General features: G+C 41.1%; 1 protein-coding gene across 2 annotated transcripts; it reads left to right on the top strand.

Annotated features, from left to right (window-relative positions):
* Window positions 1–1,236: 1,236 nt before the first annotated feature.
* On the top strand, window positions 1,237–20,483 carry atp1a3b (ATPase Na+/K+ transporting subunit alpha 3b). 2 transcript variants are annotated; one of them, XM_041987620.1, is made up of 23 exons: window positions 1,237–1,428; window positions 1,550–1,647; window positions 11,425–11,541; window positions 12,197–12,256; window positions 12,459–12,662; window positions 12,871–12,984; window positions 13,294–13,428; window positions 13,739–13,856; window positions 14,008–14,276; window positions 14,404–14,602; window positions 14,731–14,975; window positions 15,068–15,260; window positions 15,600–15,775; window positions 15,856–15,992; window positions 16,094–16,244; window positions 16,754–16,922; window positions 17,177–17,331; window positions 17,426–17,549; window positions 17,798–17,943; window positions 18,037–18,167; window positions 18,362–18,463; window positions 18,552–18,643; window positions 18,931–20,483. In XM_041987620.1, the coding sequence occupies exons 2-23, from the start codon at window positions 1,642–1,644 to the stop codon at window positions 18,957–18,959; spliced, it is 3,072 nt and encodes a 1,023-aa protein (XP_041843554.1). In that variant the 5' UTR covers window positions 1,237–1,428; window positions 1,550–1,641; the 3' UTR covers window positions 18,960–20,483. The 2 variants fall into 2 exon arrangements, with proteins under 2 accessions (XP_041843554.1, XP_041843555.1); XM_041987621.1 differs by having other exon boundaries at window positions 1,238–1,428; window positions 11,464–11,541.
* Window positions 20,484–21,181: the final 698 nt, after the last annotated feature.

Below are 21,181 nucleotides of genomic sequence, written 5' to 3'. Positions count from 1 at the left end.
ATGACGACAATATGCTGCAGGGAAAGCATGAGTGACTCTGACAGTGTTCTCTTGCAAATCAGGCACTGCTGTGCATGCATGTGTGTGCAACTCAGTGACTCTTCGCATGTGCTCTCACTGCAACATCATCCCTTCAGAAAGGGACAGGAGACCAAAGGCCTACAATGGCTGTTAAATGTCCTCTGTCTGTCTTTCATGCATCATGTATTTGAGTTCTTTGGCAATGTTATGGAAACCAACACAATCTGTCCATCAATCTGTCTTTTCCTTTCTGTTATATCTTATTCTCTCTTTCCATGACTGTCCTCACCCTCAGGTCATCCTTTGTCCTAGTGTTTAAAGATTACAAATTGATTAGTTAGACAAGCTCACTGCTCTGTGTTGCACCCATCAATTCCACATGTCATCAGTAAAATATGTTTTCACTAATATCCTCATAAATGCCAAGTTAAAAGAAAAACAAATCTTTTAGCTTGAGAAAATAATTATAGGTATTAAACAAACTAGTTCTTAATCCGTATTTTACCTGCTCTAAGATACACCCATTCACCTCCACACCAGAAGAAGTGCTGACTCTGCAGATATGGTTAAAACTGTACACATGCTGATAAAGCAGTCAGGTTGCAAGCACCTGTCTGCAGCCCACATTTATGTGCAGTGATAGACTGGTGACAGAGCTGCGCCTCCATCCTTAATCTTTCTATCTGCATTCCTTTCTCACGCATCGAGGATGTACTGTTCTCTCCCTTTGTCTGCTGCACCCAGGCCCGCTACTAAAGTGACATATGGAGGTGCACAACATGCTCATGATAAAACCAACGCGACTGATGAGACATCCAGGGGTGCTTATCACATGCAATAACCTAAAGCACACAACTTCACTGCTTTGATGTTACATAAATACATTACATAAAAACAAACACAACCACCACGACTAGTATCTAACCTTGTTCGTCCATTTATAAAAAAAATTCGGCCTAGAGACTCGAGATGCTGCTGGCTGCAAGCCTCGGAATTCTGCAGTAAAGCAGGAGGGGCAGTATTGGTTTCCTATTGGTTCGCTTACAAACTCAGTTAACACCAACTGGTCAGCGATACCAACACCGATGAGACGCTCGGAGCTTTGATTGGTCAGCTGCGACGGCAGTAGGCGGGTGTTATAGATCCCTCAATGTTCTCATTCGCTTCTTCCCTTGGCGGAGTGGTGCAACTAGAGGCGCGGAGTACTGCGGCAGCCGGCAGGTCCGCGGAGGAGGATCAAGTGCTGGGAAGGTAGCAGTGTGGCTCGTTAGTTTCGCCGGTCTTTCACAGCAAGTATCAGAGAGCAAAGGACGGAAGCGGGTCCCCGCGTGATGCTCCGCTTGAGACCGCAACATTTCATTTGAAAGTCGTCTCGCAAGGGGAGAGCGTAGCCTGAGCTTTTTGAAGGTTCGAGAGCTTGTTCATTTAAAGAAAGAAGAATATTTTGCCAACCTAGATAACTTCTGATTCGTCCTGTTTTTCATTAAAACTTCCCAAAACAACTGAGCATTATCTTGTGTTTTTCAAGGCGAGGCATTTTGATATAGGCTAATTCCACGTGAGGGACTGACACCTCTCAAGCCGTGCATCACCTGAGAGGAGAAGACTGACTGCGCCAACATGGGGGTAAGACCGACCATTTCCAACTTTTTAATACTGCGTTGTAGCCTGTTTGAAGTGGTCTGAGAAGTGAGAGGTAACCCGAGACCTTGTTCCTGGTGAGCAAATGTGTCTTTTTTCCCCAGTATAGAAATCAGGCGTGTCAGAGTGACATTGACTCTAATGCGGAACTTTGTTATACCCTGTTCTACTAGACTGCGACAAACGCATGTAGCAGGAGCTTCCGTCAGAGATGGGAAGATCCGGGTTTTCAGGGCTCAGTTTGATCTTAATTGAACCTGTTTTGAGTCACACTGAATATAATAACACGCATTTTCGTGTATTTTGCTCTGGTTTATTCAGATGCCCCCCAGTATATTAACTTAAAAACTAATACCAAAGTGTGAGGAGTAGAGAGGGTCTGTGTGTTTTAGAGGTTACCAGCGTGTCATGTATTTTAAGTCTCTGATAGGCCTTGCTTTGACTATAACCTTGCCAGCCGCAGGCCTAATCGGTTTATTCCTCCACAGTTCTCTTTTGCGGTGTGAGAGGGAGGGCTGTGCGTTATCGTTACCCATTATCAACATATGTTTAAAAAAACACCATCGTTTGCCACAACTGAGTGACATAGTTGTGCTGTGGGACTTTTCTCATTGTGGTAGATGAGGTAATTTTTTGTGACCCACCCCCACTCCCTTCGGCATTTTACAGTGCAGGCGATACCCCCCTTTCCTCTCCTTTCCCGATAGTAACCCGGCTGGCTGGCAGTTCCTTGTCTTCGCTCCTTTGGTGCCGCACGAGAGACGCATCTGGCGCATCGCAGAGAAAGACGCTGAGCCCAACTCATCCTTATGTGGTCGCTATCAGCTGAGCTGCGTCGGTACCCTCAATGACCCGTGCGTCATAATGCGGTTACCGAGAATAAGCGCCTCACCAGCTTATTTCCCCTTTAATTTGTGACATAACAGGGACTCAATAATCACCAGCAATAAACACATTTACGCACACTACAGATTAAAAAAGGAACGGCGAATCCTGTAATACACCAGTAACACAACGATACGGTATGTTCTTGAAGTTTGCCACAATGACTTTGGTGACTTCTCCTCTGACTGGGCGCATCCATTAAACCATTAGATGCATTTAAGCTGTTTCCGGTTATCTGGTTAAACTTATTAGCTATGTAAATGAATCAATGGAGTCACAGTGGAAAAATACTAGCTGTGGAGCCAAGGAGCGATTGCCGGTCTGCGCTATTACGCAATTTCTACCCCATCACTATCTTGCGTTACCGGTAGTAATTTTTAATCTCTGGCATCGGCGTACCCGATGAATGATGCGTTGACGTGACGTTGCAGACTGAGTTCTCTGCTGAGAAATATCCACATATGTAGAAGTACTGCAAGCCGGTGTCGTCGCAGAGACACCAGCTGATATTTTCCGAGTGTAGCATCAGACAGACCTTCAACGATGCAGAATTCAAGAGGGGAGAGAGCTTCCCGTCCGTGACAGGGTCTTCATTTAAATGTGGAAGCTCCCGGTAGTATTAGTGGGCACTGCGTCAAACGAGATACGAGTACAAAAAGTGCTTACGCACGTACTGTGGCTGTGTTTAAGTTTAGTCAGGCTGAGCAGTGTGAAAGAGAAACGTTGAGTAGAAATAATGTGTTATTTGGAAATTACAATGTTCCTTCAGACTGGTACTGCAGAAAAAAAGTAATTTGAGAATGGGAAACTCTGGTGAACTATGAAGGGTGTTTCTTTGCCTTGAGGCGCTGAGGTGACCCTCAACTTGAGAAAGGATGGATAGATATGGAGAAAGGGAATTTTGTATTAAAGTTTACAAGGAGTATCGTTTTTTTCCTCTGGTGGAGTACACTTCCATATCAATCTGTTTGTCTTTCTGTCAAGCATTTCGCTCTGGCGCACTGTGCGCACTGTGCTATCACTGCCAGCTGTCCTTCCCCAAGGCCGCAGGGGGCATCGCCTGCGACGTGCCCTCTGCGTCAAACCGGGGGCGGGGCTTACGGAGTGGAAATTCCCTGTAAAGAACTGTGATAGGCTGGTACGAAGAGCCACGCAGAAAGGACCGGGTTAAAAGACAGCAGTGATGCTTCAGAGAAAAGCTAGAACGTGTGTCAAGATCACAAGAGAGAACTAATCAGACAAAGACATAGATGCTCTAAATATAGGATAGCTTCCCTAAACGACGAGTGTTCAGACTCACCTTCTCTTCTTACACCCTGCCCCTTTTTTGTTGCATTGATGCAGCTACATCCTAGTGACAGAAACTGATGAGTGTATAGGAGGAATGTAAAGTGAGATGTGGATCAAGGGCTACGCAGCTGCATCGACTGCTGATTTTCACCTTCAGACACGTGACACATGTTGGGGGGCACTGTTGCGAGAACAAGAGGGACAGAGAGGGGAAGGACAGATGGGTAGTGACTAGTCTGTATAGTGAAAGAAAGAAAGATGGATTGAAAGTGAGGGAGGCTGCATATGCAGGGAGAGGGCTGCTTGACTGTATATCCTGTTACAGGATAATGACCTGAGGCTCACATTACTGTAGCTCATGTTTCCTTTTGCTGCACCTTGTGGGATTGGTTATCAAGGGGAGAAGAGACATATGGGGCAGAAAGAGGAGATATGGGTTTGGGTGGATGATTTTTAAAGTACATTTCGACTGTGTGATGGCAAAGAAGTTAAACGAGCCATTGTCAGTGAAAAAATAGGGTGATGTAGTTCCATTAAGGGTTTTTTAAAAGGTCATAATGGCAGATAATGTAGGGTGTGGCTGTGCCGCTCTGAGAGCAGCTCTTGATCAAGTTTTCTGTAAGACTTTTATTGGACACGCTAATTATCTCATAATGTAATGTTTTTAGAGCACCGTAAGCTGTTACATTTGTGATAGTGAAGTTTACGCACTGATAGAAAAGACATTTCAAAGTGTTACTGAGGGTAATCCAGGAATTATGTGGCCGCTGCAGAGGCCCAACCCTTACTTTGGTGCAGAGTGCTGCACATCCCTCCCCGTTGCACCTGCTGCTTGATGCTGATAGGCTACAGGGTGCTGTGACTGATCTGGCTTGTACGTAGCAGGAACTAGAAGAAAGGCATGTTCATTTAGGAGTTCCTCACCTACCTGCTTTCGCTCACCAGTCTTTTAAGTTGTGGGGCCTAGGAATCAATTATGGTCAATATTGTGACCTTTTAAAGTGTCCTTTCATTATTTCCTTCAAGCCACATGACAAATGAAAATCAGTGGATTGGCAATGAGTACAATTTATTTAATTGGAATACTGTCCAGATTGCTCTCATGCCTCAACAAACCTGCAGTTAGCCTTCTTATAAGCATTAAACTAAACAAGACCAGACTTGAGCTGTGAGTTCAGTAGCAGCTGGTGCAAAGCTAAGAAGATAAAGGTCATTGCTGTCTCCTTTTTACATTACATTTCAGCAAACTCAGTGATTGATATGGCCAAAAGTTTCCAAATTAACATGCTGATAGGCTCCCATAAAGAGAGCGGTTCAGGAGGCTTAGGTTGCCTGACTACAGGAACATGAGTAATGCAGGATGTTGTCCCGGAGATATGTGTCTGTGTGAGAAAAATCAAAACTCAATATGTACCATTTGGCAGCCACAGTGTATATAATATTTGTTGCTTTACTTGCTTTTTATTTAGTCAGATTTAGGGTTTTAATTATATAATGGCATCCTTTGGTTAGTTTTGTTATTAACAGTATCTAATTGATTTCATGTTAGATTTGACTTTATACCAGTCCAATCTTAGAACCCCAAAAAAAAAGCATACTGTTAACCGGAAATTATTTTGTGTATTTCATTATGCATGTGTGTGGTTGAACATCTGCATATCTCTGCGTGACCACCTGCCTGCCACACAGCCTCAAGTTGCCCTCTCACACTATGGCAAGATGCCCTGTTCTCTACAAACGCCAAGAAAACTCAGATTTACAATGCTAATCAAGAGCTGGCCACACACTCACTTGACAAACACACATACCAAGGCACATTATCTACAGTAGAAGTCCTTCATAGTTCCATTACTGAGCAGTGTTTGTTTAAAGTCACACAGACAGACATTTGTCTCTGCTAGATGATTAAATAAAGATGATGATGGGATGGTTTGATGAGCAGAAGGACAGAGCAGGGCAAGAACGGTTGTCACATAGTTTGGACTGTTTCTTGTTTATATTCATCTCTTGACTAAGCACAAGGCAGATGATTTAGAAGCTTAAGAGAATTAATCTCTTTGTGTTTACGTGGTTTGGAGATTAAGATTTTCTTTCAGTTCTTTTAATCTGGCAGCCTTTTTTGTCACATATTCATCTGTTATGTATACAATTCCATCAACTCAATCTGGTGCAGTGATTAATTTTGACTGCCTCTCAGTTCCAAGAGAATGTCCTCAGTGACTGTGCGAGGGGATTTTAAGCTATCGTTTCCTTTTCTTCTTCGTGTCTGACACAGTACCTGGAATATTCTGTTTTTGACATCTTTTATTTTTGTTAAAATGTGATAAGTAGTCTTAGCTTTACTTTCAATGCTGATACTACAGATTTCAAAGGAACTGCTTCTATGCTTTTGTTTTTTCTGTGAGGGCACTGCAGTGGCTGAAGAGAAGTAGAAGCATACAGTAGTGGGCTAATCCAGTGTAGTAATCAGACTAGCTAATCCCACCAGCCGTGTCTCTTGGTCCCCAGCCTGAGCCCCCTACTTTGGCCCAGAGCCCTTCATCCTGCTGCAAGAAACAGCAGATGGCCCAATGACCTTGCAAGGTTAGGCTCATACATGCAGTAATGCCTGCAGTAGCACATATACTTTCAACAGTTACAGTACTTTACTTTTTATATCATAGTATTGTTTTGTTCCACATCTTTCATTTAGATTTTACTTGTAGCTCTGATTTTTTTGTTTATTTCATGGAGGAGTTTTAAAAGGTGCTTTGATAGAAAACACTATGCATACATAATTCACAACCTTCCCACCTCATCTCCTAGTTTCTATATGCTTGATCCGGAATTGTGCTCCGTATTTAAGGAGAAAATGTTGCACAAATTAGAGTTTCAATCTAATCCTGTTTATCTGGTTCTTTTTTTACAACTTTTATTACCTGTAAAGAACATGGTCAGCCTTTACATGTTTTTGGGTTGATTTGTACTGTCTTTCTGAGGCAAGCAGTGACCCAGGCTGGATTTTGACAGAAGCCAACATTCGCTCTGAATTTTAAAAAAGGAGAAATCATCTAGGCTATATACAGTTAACCACATCTGGGTTTAAGTTTCTGCCAGTACAGAGGAACGGACATGATTATTGCGGTATTGCTGCTCCTTACAAAAAGGAAGCACAAACTCATATGTAATAATGATACATAAATGAATTTTTGTGGAAGAATGAAATAAGAACAAAAGAACTTTTTTTTTTCACAGTGGTATTTATCCATCTTCAAACCACTTCCTTGTGTGAGTTCCGCATTATGAGAGTGGCACAACAATGCCATTCTTGTTTTTGTATGCACTGCTATTTCAGTTCCACTGTACAGTTCCGTGTGTGTCATAAAAGAGGAAGATAAAAAAGAAACTCCCACATTTACTTTGACAGATTGGATGGCTGCATGCCTTGGCCTGACCATCTTAACTTCCTTGATATGATTGTTCTCTTAGGTGCCCCTTATACACTAAGTGTTTCACTTGATTTTACTGGTATATGTATCTCATACCATGTCTAGGGTGTACCCTGTCTCTTGCCTGCTAATTGCTAGGAAAGGCGCCAGCTTCCCCGCAGCCCTGAATTAGAATAAGCGGTATAGAAAATGGATGGATGTATCACATGTGCTTTAGTCAAAGTTCAAATCAAGAAGTTTATTTGTTTGACATTGGAAACTGACACTTCAGGAAGATTTTAGTGAGCTCTCTGAATGCACTTTTTGTTTTTTCTTTGTTTTGGTCTTTCCCCATATCATTGTACAAGGTCTTCATTCATCTTCCTCTCTCTTATTCTCTCTGCCGCAATGCGTGTAGACTGTGCTTATACAGGCTGTAGCCAATACAGTGACTCACCTCTGCTCACACAGACATACACAGACATAAGCATACTGGAGCCCAAACCAATTCCTTGAATCAATTGCCTGTCTGTGCCAAACAACAGAGAAAACAGCGTCCAGTTACAGATGCATCAATTATTCCTCATCCTGGATCACATCAGGGGATCCTCACAGTACTAGGCCACTGCTGAGCTTGGTCACCATGCCAATGGCAGTGCTGGTTACCATGGTAACTATCCTACTAACACTCACTCATCAGTGGCGTTCACATGTGGGCAAATTGCAATGTTTAGTTTGGTTAGCCAGAGCAGGCCTGCAGGAGAATTTATTTTTGTATTAAAGCCATGAAATGTTGGTTTAACTCCGCTGTTGAGATTTAAAGCACATTTTAATGAGGCAAAATTTCCTGGATTTGAGTGATTACACTATGTAATCTATAAAGGAGCATAAGATTTTTGTTTTCCATTTCCTGATGATCAGAGATAAGTCTGTCCATCACTCTGTTATTTTTTCTTTTTTTCTGTGTTCCTGTGGGGGAGTGAGTGTCTGTAATTCCAGCCACAAGTTTCTGTTTCCTTTTTCAGGACAGAGGGGGCTCATTGAATTACCCAAAGATGTGTGAGACAGTTGGATACCCACATGGACACACAAGTAGAATGTAATGGATTGTGTGTGCATACAAAATATGGCAATGAAAAGAAACATTTCTGGACAGACTTGAAAACAGATGAGAGTTTTTCTGAGAAAAAGTGTTGCTATTAGGTGCGAGGAAGATATCTTATTGGGTGTTGGCAGCCTGCTTTCTCTGTTATTAATGCCAAGTGCATTATTACACATAAACCATATGCATTTAACATACTCAACCTGCTGTAAAGTGACTAGGCTAAATGACAACATCTCGTTTCTCTGTGAGTCATGCTGATAATATTCGCTCATTCATGTCTGCAAATGAAAACATGCTCAAACGTACATACAGACACGTGGAGTGAAAATATGATCTGTTAGTGCAGAACCTAAGTGAGGTTGTTGGAGGAGTTTCACTTTGGGTCAAATGACTGCTGGTCAATATCTAATTAGACCCCAGAGAGAAAGGTGACAACAGCTCTTACTCCCTCTCGATCCTTTCTCCAGCTGCCTTTCTCTCAGTTTGTCTGTCCCCGTGTCTCACCTCCCACTGATGTCTCCCTTTCCATGTGCTCAATCCTTTTTGTCATCCACCCCCATCACATCCATCTCTCTGGGTCTTTACTTTTCAACACATTTCTCTTTATTTTCCGTTTGTCTCCACCTCCCTACCAGCCACTTCTATTGTCTGGCCTTATGTGTTTGTGTGTGCTTGTGTGAAAAAGGAGAAAGATTGCTGTGTAGCCATATTTACCATACATCATCACTTTTATCATGTACAATCCTGCAGGAGCAGGAGCATTCATAAGAATACAATGCTTCTGAAATTAGTGTTTGCAGTGTTCAATAAATGTATGAAAAACTAGCAGCAACAACAACCGAATGCTGCAAATGTATGCACAAACACAAACATCTGCCAGTCCGTCATCATAGAAACTGAGCTACAAAGTTACCCCTTTGTCTTGCTCAACATCTTTGATCTCAAACAGAGACACGGAAACAATATTAACTCATTATTTATAACATACATGTACTTATGTGTACCAGTACTCCTCTACACACCCTTTTTGAATTCTCAAACACATGCATGCACATGTGTCTCAAAGGGGATCAGCAGTAGTACTTTTCCACTGCATCAGTCTCTCCTCCATGCACCATCTACCTCACCAGGCCTGCCTGATCTTGCTGCAGCAAGAGATTTGCTCACCTGCTCTTTCGTTGCTGAACTCTGTGTTTGCATATGAGTGTGTGTATTTGCAGTTAGGTCATGCTACTCTCTTCCCAACAAGCTCAAAGAAATGGTTTTATTGTTTAATTTAAGCTCAGAAGTGGTCTGTAAAGCAACCCGTCCTCCACTGTAAAGTAAGAGTTGTCATGCATATGATCAGTAAACCAGAAAGACAGGTTATTTGAGATGATAAAATGCACAAGCTGGGGCACGATTTCACACGTTTTGCGTAAAAGTACAGCTCAAATAGGAACTGCAGTGGCAGATTTTGCAGGAATGTATAGTTTAGTGTGGGTTAGATGGTGGAGTCCATTTTACATGGGATTCTTACTCCCTTGCAGGTGCTTTTGGTAACGTATGCAATGGATTTGGACATAGAGTCCACTCATTAAGAATAAATGTTCTTTTAAGATCTGTATTAAAACTCATATCTGTTTTTATTGTTTCAGTTCATACCTACATTATCAGATCTCCTTGAATTTGCCAGACAGAAGTTTATCTGCAGTTTGTCAGTGGATGTTACCACCTAACTGTAGACCACTAGAGAGAGATTAAATTAATTTAGAGTAGCTTCTCTAATATAAGTCGACATTGATATTTTAACCAGTAGTTTTATCCTCTGATCTCTTAAACGCATAATCTTAGATCAAAGTAGCTGCATTCAGTAATCATGAGTTGATTGTCTTTTTTGTCTAAGTACGATCAAATCACATGTTATTTATAACCACTGGACTCTCCTACACTTCCTCATCAATGCAATTGGAGTCAGCTATATATTGATCTGCCATTGCTTTATGACCAGATTATTGAGGTCTTGACTGCAGAGGCTCTGTAACACCTTAGGGTGGCATTAGTGTCTTTCCTTGTCACCTCTGACCTTTCCGAGGCATATTTGTATTGATGTGGCCCAACCATGATGCTGCTCTCCTGCTGGTCAGCAGGTTAGAGTTACAGTTATAGACCTAGAAAGACTAGAATGTGCAGTACTGGAGGAAATCTGGGTTATTTATAGGCCATTCATGCTAGCTTTAACAAGATAAGCCAATTTCTAAGGGAACATTTACAGTAAGGATGATACCTGGAACAACAAGCTCTGAAGTAAAGCAGGCAGAAGGTTTCTAGGACATTTGATATGTCTGTGTAAAGGAGTGACTTGATTTTTAGTAATCTTGACATCAAAGTGTCCACAATGTAACTGCTCTAACTCACTTTAATGAGTGTATAAACTCAATTTTCCTGCTCTTTCTCTCTTTCTCTGCTTGATAATTGAATGATAAGAAGCAGGACGGGATTTGTTAAAAGCCTACCAGTCAAACCATTTGCACTTGATTATGTTATGATGTGTCTATCAGGCTGTTGGAGTGAGGTTTTTGATCAGTGGTGATCAGATAAGTCTGGCAGAGCAGACTACAGGTGCAAGCTTTGATGTGTTATGTCAGAGGACTAATTGTGCCATAGCATTTTGTTTGAGGATGACAGGGTAATCCCTTTTCCTTTCATATCTTCAAGAATTTATTTAATAACAGGTTTTTGTATTAATGCTTTCCATTTTTTACAACCTGAGAATAACTGGCATTACTAACTAAAACGCTACCTACCTCTCAAGGCCACTTCACAAGGTTACAACATGATTAATTGTGTAGTAAAATAGAGAAAACGGACAATTCAGTTAATTTCATTGACTTTATCTCTGGTGCAGTCTGTGACTGATAAAAACAGGCAAGTCAGCTTTCTGAACAGTCTGGAAATGTAAAGTGTAGTTTTTAGTTAATATAATGTGCATTTACAAACTCAGACAAAAGCTACAGTCATGCACAAAGGCGCACAGGCTGCTATTTCCTTAATCTAGTCCGAGGGCATGTATAAAACATGTGTGTGTGTCTGTAGTATGGGCGGTCAGACAGTTACCGCGTTGCCACCACACAGGACAAAGATGACCGATCCCCCAAGAAGAAGAAGGGGGGAACCAAGGACATGGATGACCTGAAGAAGGAAGTGCCCATTGTAAGTACAACCTTCTCTGATCCCAGATCACACATGGGAAATTAAGGTTTTTAGTGGGTTTGAGGTGCACTCACGCTGAATCCTTTCATTCAAAGACACATTAATTTTACATATACAGTTTCTTTCTTTCTTTCTTTCTTTCTTTCTTTCTTTCTTTCTTTCTTTCTTTCTTTCTTTCTTTCTTTCTTTCTTTCTTTCTTTCTTTCTTCTGTCTACACATTTTAGATCAATTTAACATTCTCCTACAGAACAGTTTTTTTTTTGGTGAGAAGGAATGTCTTTCTCATACAAGCCAAAATAATGCATTTTTACCTGTAGAAGGGGTTGATTTGTCATCAGGAGGTTGTGAATTTTATCCCACATTTCAGCGCAAGAAACAGACACCAGGGTCGCCATACCTGGCTGCCCTAATACTCTAATATCTCAGGTGAACTGCATGCGTGGAGTAGATTAATAATTACTTTCTTTTCTAAGTTGAATACCTAAAAAATATATGTATTCTTCATTATTATTTCTTTAAATAATATTATTGCATTAAAAAAATGGCAACAAAAATTCTGATAGCAAATTATTAGTTTGTTTTGTTTTTTCTGTTTTTTTTTTTTGTTTTTTTTCATTTGTTTGTTTTCTATCATTTTGTTTGTTTTGTTTACAGACAGAACATAAGATGTCCGTTGAGGAAGTGTGCAGGAAATACCAGACTGACATTGTCCAGGTGAGTCTATGGTTTGAGATTTTTTTTTTTTCCCCCATTTTGCCACTAGGTGGCATCAGTGCACTTCTGCAGTTTTACTAGCTCAACAGTCCACTAGACCACAAATTCATACTTAGGAAATATGAAAATATTGACAGGTTTAGAGAAAAGTTTTCAGCTTTGCATCTTTTCACACTTTTGATTGTCACTCTTTTTTTTCCAGGGACTGACCAATGCCAAGGCAGCAGAATTTCTGATTAGGGATGGTCCCAATGCTCTCACCCCACCACCCACCACTCCAGAGTGGGTCAAGTTCTGTCGCCAGCTGTTTGGTGGATTCTCTATCCTGCTGTGGACTGGCGCCATTCTTTGCTTTTTAGCTTATGCCATCCAGGCGGCCACTGAGGATGAACCTGCAGGCGACAATGTGAGCAGCTCACACACATACACACTATTCGTTACACAGATTTTCCATCAGCATATTCACATCTGGCCCATCTACACCTCATTAACACATCCGTCACACTTAGAATTGTATAAATAACACCTTGGCTAATTGATTTCAGCATCATGCCTTCCTATTCCCAACACACACACATATGTTTAACTCCTCCCCTGTCTGTCCTCTCCCTCAGCTATACCTCGGTATTGTGCTCACAGCTGTTGTCGTCATCACTGGCTGCTTCTCATACTTCCAAGAGGCCAAGAGCTCCAAAATCATGGAGTCTTTTAAGAACATGGTGCCTCAGGTAAACATGATGTTTGACCAACAAAAACAGACTTACTGTATGTAAATAAACTGTTTTTTATTAGCTTAGTCGAGATGCTGGTTAGTTAGTGATAGCCACTCTCATTCTGCAAATAATTATGCATACTCACTCTTTTTATTAAAAAGGCTTTGAATATGATTACTTCATTTAAGTTCATATGTACTCAACAATGCCTGCAGAAAGACCTCCTCTCATGATATTCTAAACAAAGTATTACCTGCTACTTGCACTGCTTTCTAGGTAGTCTGTGTGTCTATTTTCTAACCATTGGCTGATATGTCCCTGCAGCAAGCACTGGTAATCCGTGAGGGTGAGAAGGTGCAGATTAACGCTGAAGAAGTAGTGGGTGGAGATCTGATTGAAGTAAAGGGAGGAGATAGGATCCCTGCTGACATCAGGGTGATTTCAGCTCATGGCTGCAAGGTACTCACAGGCACAAACTAATGCCACATTATTCAATCTACAGTCAATCTTGGTTTTAGTTCTGAAAATGAGTATATGAGATTTATTTGTTCAATAGTAACAGAGAAAGAAATATTTTTGCAATGATTGTACAAGTTCCTTTTTGGGTAAATGACAAGGAAAAAAAATATAGAAGTCAGAGTTAAGAATCAACATTCATGCTATTTGCTAGGAAAACCCAGTTGCAATGGAATACAGCATCAGACACATAAGTTCATTAAAATTATTCTTGTATTAATCATAACATTTTAATTTTTGTGTTGTTCAACAGGTGGATAACTCCTCCTTGACAGGAGAATCAGAACCTCAAAATAGGTCACCTGACTGTACCCATGACAATCCTCTGGAGACCCGAAACATTGCTTTCTTCTCCACCAACTGTGTGGAAGGTATAGTGATCATGGCAATTGTAAAATTTGCTATTGTTAACTTGTGTGCCAATATTTGGCATCGGTTTTGCCAAATTTAATGAAGTGATATAGATGACATTAAATGTAGCTAAAAATTTTTTTATACATTATATTTGCTTATCCAAACAAGGTACGGCACGTGGTATTGTCATCTACACCGGAGACCGCACCGTGATGGGTCGCATTGCTACTTTGGCCTCTGGCCTGGATACTGGCAAAACACCCATTGCCAAAGAGATTGAGCACTTCATTCACATCATCACAGGTGTGGCTGTCTTCCTGGGAGTCACATTTTTCATCCTGGCTATCATCCTCGGTTATACCTGGCTGGAAGCTGTAATCTTCCTTATTGGCATTATTGTGGCTAATGTCCCAGAGGGGCTGCTGGCCACCGTCACTGTAAGTGGATCAGTTGTTCTGACTTGGCATACATATATTCTTAGCATGAAAATCCGTTTTTCCACTGGTGCATGTAAATGCAGTAAATATTTACATGACTTGATATCATACATGTAAATTTCTGCAGGTATGTCTGACTCTTACTGCCAAGCGTATGGCTAAGAAGAACTGCCTGGTAAAGAACTTGGAGGCTGTGGAAACCCTGGGCTCCACCTCCACCATCTGCTCTGACAAGACAGGCACCCTGACCCAGAACAGGATGACTGTGGCCCACATGTGGTTTGACAACCAGATCCATGAGGCTGACACCACTGAGGACCAGTCAGGTTAGTGTGGAAAGGGCATACTGAACAGGCACTGCTGATGCCTGAAACATCTTAGAGCTTTAAGAGGATGTGATAATGTCAAGAAAGCATCCCAGTGTATTATGCCTACTGTTCTCATCTTCTTCCAGGTGCGTCTTTTGACAAGAGCTCAGTGACTTGGCAGGGTCTTGCTCGTGTTGCTGCTCTGTGCAACCGCGCTCAGTTCAAAGCAGGACAAGAGTCAGTGGCTATCCTGAAGCGAGACGTTGCTGGTGATGCCTCTGAGTCAGCCCTGCTCAAATGTATTGAGCTGTCTTGTGGCTCAGTCAGGGCAATGAGGGACAGGAACAAGAAAGTAGCTGAGATCCCTTTTAACTCCACCAACAAATACCAAGTAAGAAATAGCTGAATAGAAGTATGCGCAGACATCTGTTACCACCAACTAAATTAACATCTATACATGTAATTCCTGTTTTCCTCCTCTAGTTATCAGTACACGAGACAGAGGATCCCAATGACAACCGCTACCTGCTGGTCATGAAAGGGGCCCCAGAGAGGATCCTGGACCGTTGTACAACCATTATGCTGCAGGGCAAAGAGCAGCCTATGGATGAGGAGATGAAGGAGGCTTTCAATAATGCTTACATGGAGCTGGGAGGACTGGGAGAGAGAGTACTGGGTAAGGATGGATAGAGAAAAAGGAATGAGGGAGAGGGAAAGGTATGGCATGGTGAATAAAACTGGGTTCTCTGCTATGTAACAAAATGCTTGTACTATTAATAAAGAGGTTTTTAAATAGCAAATGTAAAAGATTCTTGTCAACCTAAAGAAAAATTACAGTTAAAATTGTAATCAAATAAAACTTCAGTTTACATCTTAGTTTTCTTTGAAACAATGTCATATTGAAATATAATTTCATAAAGAATATTGTTAGTTATTTCAGAGGCAAAAATGGGAATAGAGCATGTCATTAAAATGTTTTCAGGTTAACTAAGTCACATGTTGCCTCTCCCTACAGGTTTCTGCCACTTGCTCCTGCCAGAAGACCAGTACCCCAAAGGTTTTGCCTTTGACACAGATGATGTTAATTTCCAGACTGACAACCTTTGCTTTGTTGGCCTCATGTCCATGATTGACCCTCCCCGTGCTGCTGTGCCTGATGCTGTTGGGAAATGCCGATCTGCTGGTATCAAGGTGAGCTTTTTCTGCTTGACAAAAAAAGTGGTCATATAATTTTTAGTGGAGGATAAAAGCAAAATTTGTTGCTTTTATAGGTCATTATGGTGACTGGTGATCACCCAATCACAGCCAAGGCCATCGCCAAGGGAGTGGGTATCATCTCAGAGGGCAATGAGACAGTAGAGGACATTGCAGCTCGTCTCAACATACCTGTCAGCCAGGTCAACCCCAGGTAAGGAATAATTACAGAAAAAAAAACATGCCAAACAAGCACATAACATTCACCTCAAGTCATAAGATGCTCATTTCAGTTTTTTTATTGTCTGTATACAGGGATGCTAAAGCCTGTGTGATTCATGGTTCAGACCTGAAGGATCTGTCTCAAGATCAGATAGATGACATCCTGAGGAATCACACAGAAATTGTGTTTGCCAGAACCTCCCCACAGCAGAAACTCATCATTGTAGAGGGGTGCCAGCGACAGGTTGGAACATTTTTAAATGGTTTTAACAAACAGTGCTGAAACAACGATGGTGCTTCTTCTGAAAAATCAGTTGGTTCTCTCAGATATGCTGTGTTATACTTTGACAACAGCAGATGGCGCTGGTTATCCACTGAACCTGAGACTGCCAGATGCAGTAAAACCTCACTGAAGTAGTTCAATTGCATCTGAAACACCAAATGTCTTTGTTTTAATTTAATGTTTATTTAAATGGTAAAATATAAATGTGAATTCAGAAAAAGTAAAAGCTAGTTTCCTTCTAAGATGTAAAAAAATTTGCTTTTGAAATGTTTATTGATTAATACTTGAATAAACAGAATTTTTGTGGATTAATAATATGCATAAAGGCTCTGAAATAGATTGTCTCAATTTTAAGGCCTCTTTTTAAATCATAATGACCTTGTTAAATGTAGGATAAATACATTTAACAAATACAACTTTTTTTACGTGACAATTTTGGTCTTTCCTCGCCCTTCCTCCATCTCTCCCAGGGTGCCATTGTAGCTGTGACAGGTGATGGTGTGAATGACTCTCCTGCACTGAAAAAGGCTGACATTGGTGTTGCCATGGGAATCTCAGGCTCCGATGTGTCCAAACAGGCTGCAGACATGATCTTATTGGATGACAACTTTGCTTCTATTGTCACTGGAGTGGAAGAAGGTGAGGAGGCCCAACAGACAGAACTGAGAGACTGAGAACACGTAAATCAATGAAGAGTTTATAATGAGAACCTTGGATTTTATGTAGGAAGAGGATAAAAAATTTATGCACAAAGTGCAGGGTTTGTTGTTTTTTCCCCCTTGAGAATAAAATAAAACAGTTATTCCAAGAAAAAAAACACAGGATCATCTATTTTGTATTTGGTGTCAGAGGTCCAGCATTCATTTAATACGGAACCTGTTTTCCCCCTTTAGGTCGCTTGATCTTTGATAACCTTAAGAAATCCATTGCCTACACCTTGACCAGCAACATCCCAGAGATCACCCCCTTCCTGCTCTTCATCATAGTTAACATCCCTCTGCCTCTGGGAACCATCACCATCCTCTGTATTGACTTGGGAACTGACATGGTGAGAGCTGATCAAACTTGACAGTGATGTCACAGATGATGGTTTATGCAGCTGTAAAATTATTTAAAATTGAAATTTTCTCTGTTTCCCTTAGGTTCCAGCCATCTCTTTGGCTTATGAAGCAGCTGAGAGCGACATCATGAAGCGTCAGCCCAGGAACCCAGCCAGGGACAAGCTTGTGAATGAGAGACTTATCAGCATTGCTTATGGACAAATTGGTAGGTGAATTGAAGTTTGGGACCATTGATCCAGGCTGTGAAATGTTTTTGATCTGGATTTAAATTTCATCTGGGTTACCTGAAAGCAGCTTTTTTTTTTATTAAAATCAATTTTATCTGTCTTCAGTGTTTACAAACAACAACAATAGCTACATTACCTTCAGATCTTTATACAACATTTTGGGGAAATACGATTTAAGACATCTTAAAACCTAGAAATCTTTAGCTTAATCTCTGTATGTCTTTAGGTATGATCCAGGCTCTGGGAGGCTTCTTCTCCTATTTTGTCATCTTGGCTGAAAATGGTTTCTTGCCCAGTCGACTGGTGGGCATTAGGCTCAACTGGGATGACCGTTCTCTCAATGACCTGGAAGACAGCTATGGACAGCAGTGGGTAAGTCTGTGGTATTATATGCTCTGTTTAAGTGAACTTTTGTGTTTTCCTTCAGGATTTTCTCACCTGGTCTTACTTTTCCTTCCTCTCCAGACATATGAACAGAGGAAGATTGTGGAGTTTACATGTCACACAGCCTTCTTTGTCAGTATTGTTGTTGTGCAGTGGGCCGATGTCATCATCTGCAAGACCAGACGTAACTCTGTGTTCCAGCAGGGCATGAAGTGAGTGCTACAGTTATAGATCTGTATATCTGCACTCGTCTTATTTCAATCTTTCAGAGCCTAACATGCCCTATAAATTATCTTATTGTAATAATAATAAATAAAAATAAAATGGTCTGGATTTTTCTGGCTAATATCTCAATTTCTGAAGTATCAATTTTCTTCTTCAACATTTCTTGTGTTTCTCAACTCAGGAACAAGATCTTGATCTTTGGCCTGTTTGAAGAGACAGCCCTGGCTGCTTTCCTTTCCTACTGCCCAGGCATGGATGTGGCACTCAGGATGTATCCTCTAAAGTGGGTGTCATTGACATAGGTCATGTGGTTATACATATTAGGAAAAGTGTTCTGTTTACTTGACTTTAGTTTTTTGTGTTGTCCACAGGCCTACATGGTGGTTTTGTGCATTCCCCTATAGTTTTCTCATCTTTGTTTATGATGAAGTACGAAAACTTCTTCTCCGCCGGAACCCTGGGGGTGAGTGGTTATTTTTTTGTGTGTCTTGTTTTTTTCTATACACTTAAACATAGAAAATCTTCATTTTCCACCTATGTGGTAATTTAATTAAATTAAATAAACGTAGATTTTAAATTTCCCTTTCCACACACACACACACACACACACACACACACACTGTGTGTTTTACTAACTTTTTGCAGGAAGGCAAATAAGCATTTTTCTCAAAATACTGAAATACTGAAAACACTATTTACTATACTAACTACAAACTCTTCTCTTTTTCTACTTTCTTGTTTGTGCTCCAGGTTGGGTGGAAAAGGAGACCTACTATTGATCAACGGAGCACCTTTGCTCAAGCCCCTTACATCGTTCACTCATTTCAACTCCCCTATCGCTCCATCTTTGGCAAAACACATCTCCATGTGCCCCTCCCCTTTAAAGACAAAAACCGCTTTGAAGCAATTTTCATCACAACTGCCCCAAAGAATAAAAACAGCAAAAGCACCTTTACAACTTTGTACACTGAACTGCCCCTCTCTTCCCATCTCCTATGATACTCTTTGCATGTGTTCTCTCACTGCTGTGTACTTAAACCAATATATCTACCAAACGGCAGCTGCATATTGTGTATGTAGATTTGAATGGGCTAAAGATACAAAGGGAGTGTCCATGCTCTGCAAAAAAAAGGGCCATCCAGCTCCTTCTCCTCCCTATTCTTCCCCTGCTGTCCCCATTGTCTTTTGGTGTACCTTTATTTCCCTCTCCTTTCCCTCCTCGCCAACCCTTTGCTTGTCCTCCAATCACACACAGATGTAAAGATCACGCAGTGTGATCCCACCGCCGACACCACTTCGACTGCCACCTCTCGCCTCTGTCTCCTGCTTATGGAGGACCAGCAGGGTGGTCATCCCCCTGATGTTCTCACTGCAACCATTTTCCTTCTCTTCTGTTCTCAACGGCCACAGTGTTGTTGTTTTTAATATGTGGGGTTCGGGAGGGGATTTTTGATGATTTTTTTTTTTTGTCCTTTTTTTTATTTCTGATCTGGGAGAGAAGGTGTGTGAGAGCTGCTTTTCCTCATTTAGGCTTAACAAAGCATACCTCATGGTGTCCTGTCCCCCGTCTCTCCCCCTCTGTCTCTCACACCCCTCCTCTCCCTTCCCTCCTGCCCCATTTGTCTCTGTTTGTGTGCACAGTGTGAACCATTGTTCTTGTTAATAACTATTACAGTACATCCCCTCTTCCCCAAGTTGGTAAAGACAACTCAATTTCTCTGTGTGCTCTAGGAAATCTATATAATTCTATACTAAATTTAAATGAAACAGTAAAAACCATGCTGAAAAAGAAGGCAAGAGAGACATTCATCAAGATCATCATTGTTGGTGAGAGAAAAACGTGAGGATACCCGTCTCTCTTTTTGTATTTTATTTGGTTTTTGTTTTGTTTTTTTGTTTTTTTTGCTGGTTTCTCAGGAGGCTATTCTAAAGTGTAACAGCAACGCAGGGTTTCAGGTTGTGTTTATACTAAAAGGCTTCAGGTTCCTGTCACTGCAAGTGTGCAGGTATGATGTGGTGAAGTGTGCTGTGATGTGGTGAGTGGTGACAATGAGTTTGTGTGCCTGGGGCCTATTACCCGATCAGATCCAGGTCCGGTCCTGATATTGACCGGTTTTGCCCCTGTGTGCTTGTATGTGTTGGGAGACCAGTGAAGGGCCAGCGGTCTCACCTGGGTTCATCTCCAGTGGCTGAAAGGGTTGAGATTGAAGTTAAAAAAAATAAAAAATACACAACTAGTAGAAAACATGTGTGTCAAATAAATGAAACCAACACCAATAAAACATCTAGAACATTTAATACAACCTAAATCTGTCTGTGTGTCTTTGTCTCTCTTTTGGGATTTTTCCATTAGGTTTAGCTTATTTAATGTCTTCTTCATGCTTTCTTCCTTGTACTTTCTTGAATGTGGTTGAAAACAGGTGTAATATTTACTAGTTAGTGATGGATGTGCAATAAGCAGTCTGTTTCTGCAGCACCTCATATATACATAAATATATATATATATATATATATATATATTACAGTGCTGTAGCTTTATAGCCATTCATATAAAACACAAGAAATGACAGAAGAAATCTAAGATTGAGATGCCACCTAGTGTTATATGTGCACTTCGGCCTGCAAACTGCATGAACTCCCATACGGGACATAGTTGGCAGCAGCCCAGGGTAATGCACCAAAACCACCTTGTATGGTGTATGTGTCAGCCTTGTCTGACGTGGACAGAAATGATCTCCAATGCAAGAATGGCAGACAGCTGGACAGACTTACAAAAGAAGCAGCACTCTGCTGACCTAAAAGTCATTAAGCTTAGAAGAATGATAAAGAATGGTGGTAACTTTCAACTTGGTGATTTAAAAACAAACAAAAGACAAATTACATAACTGCAAACTTAATAAAACTGTTTATCTCTTACCTATAGAAAACTAACTGTAATTGTACCACCTCTCATGGATCATCTATTTTAAATTACTTTCTTATTGCCCACCTACCACTTGAA

Source organism: Melanotaenia boesemani, chromosome 6 (genome assembly GCF_017639745.1).
Source record: "Melanotaenia boesemani isolate fMelBoe1 chromosome 6, fMelBoe1.pri, whole genome shotgun sequence".
NCBI lineage: Eukaryota > Metazoa > Chordata > Actinopteri > Atheriniformes > Melanotaeniidae > Melanotaenia > Melanotaenia boesemani.
Note: the sequence above shows the minus strand (reverse complement) of the source record. Positions and strands in the feature narration are given on the sequence as shown.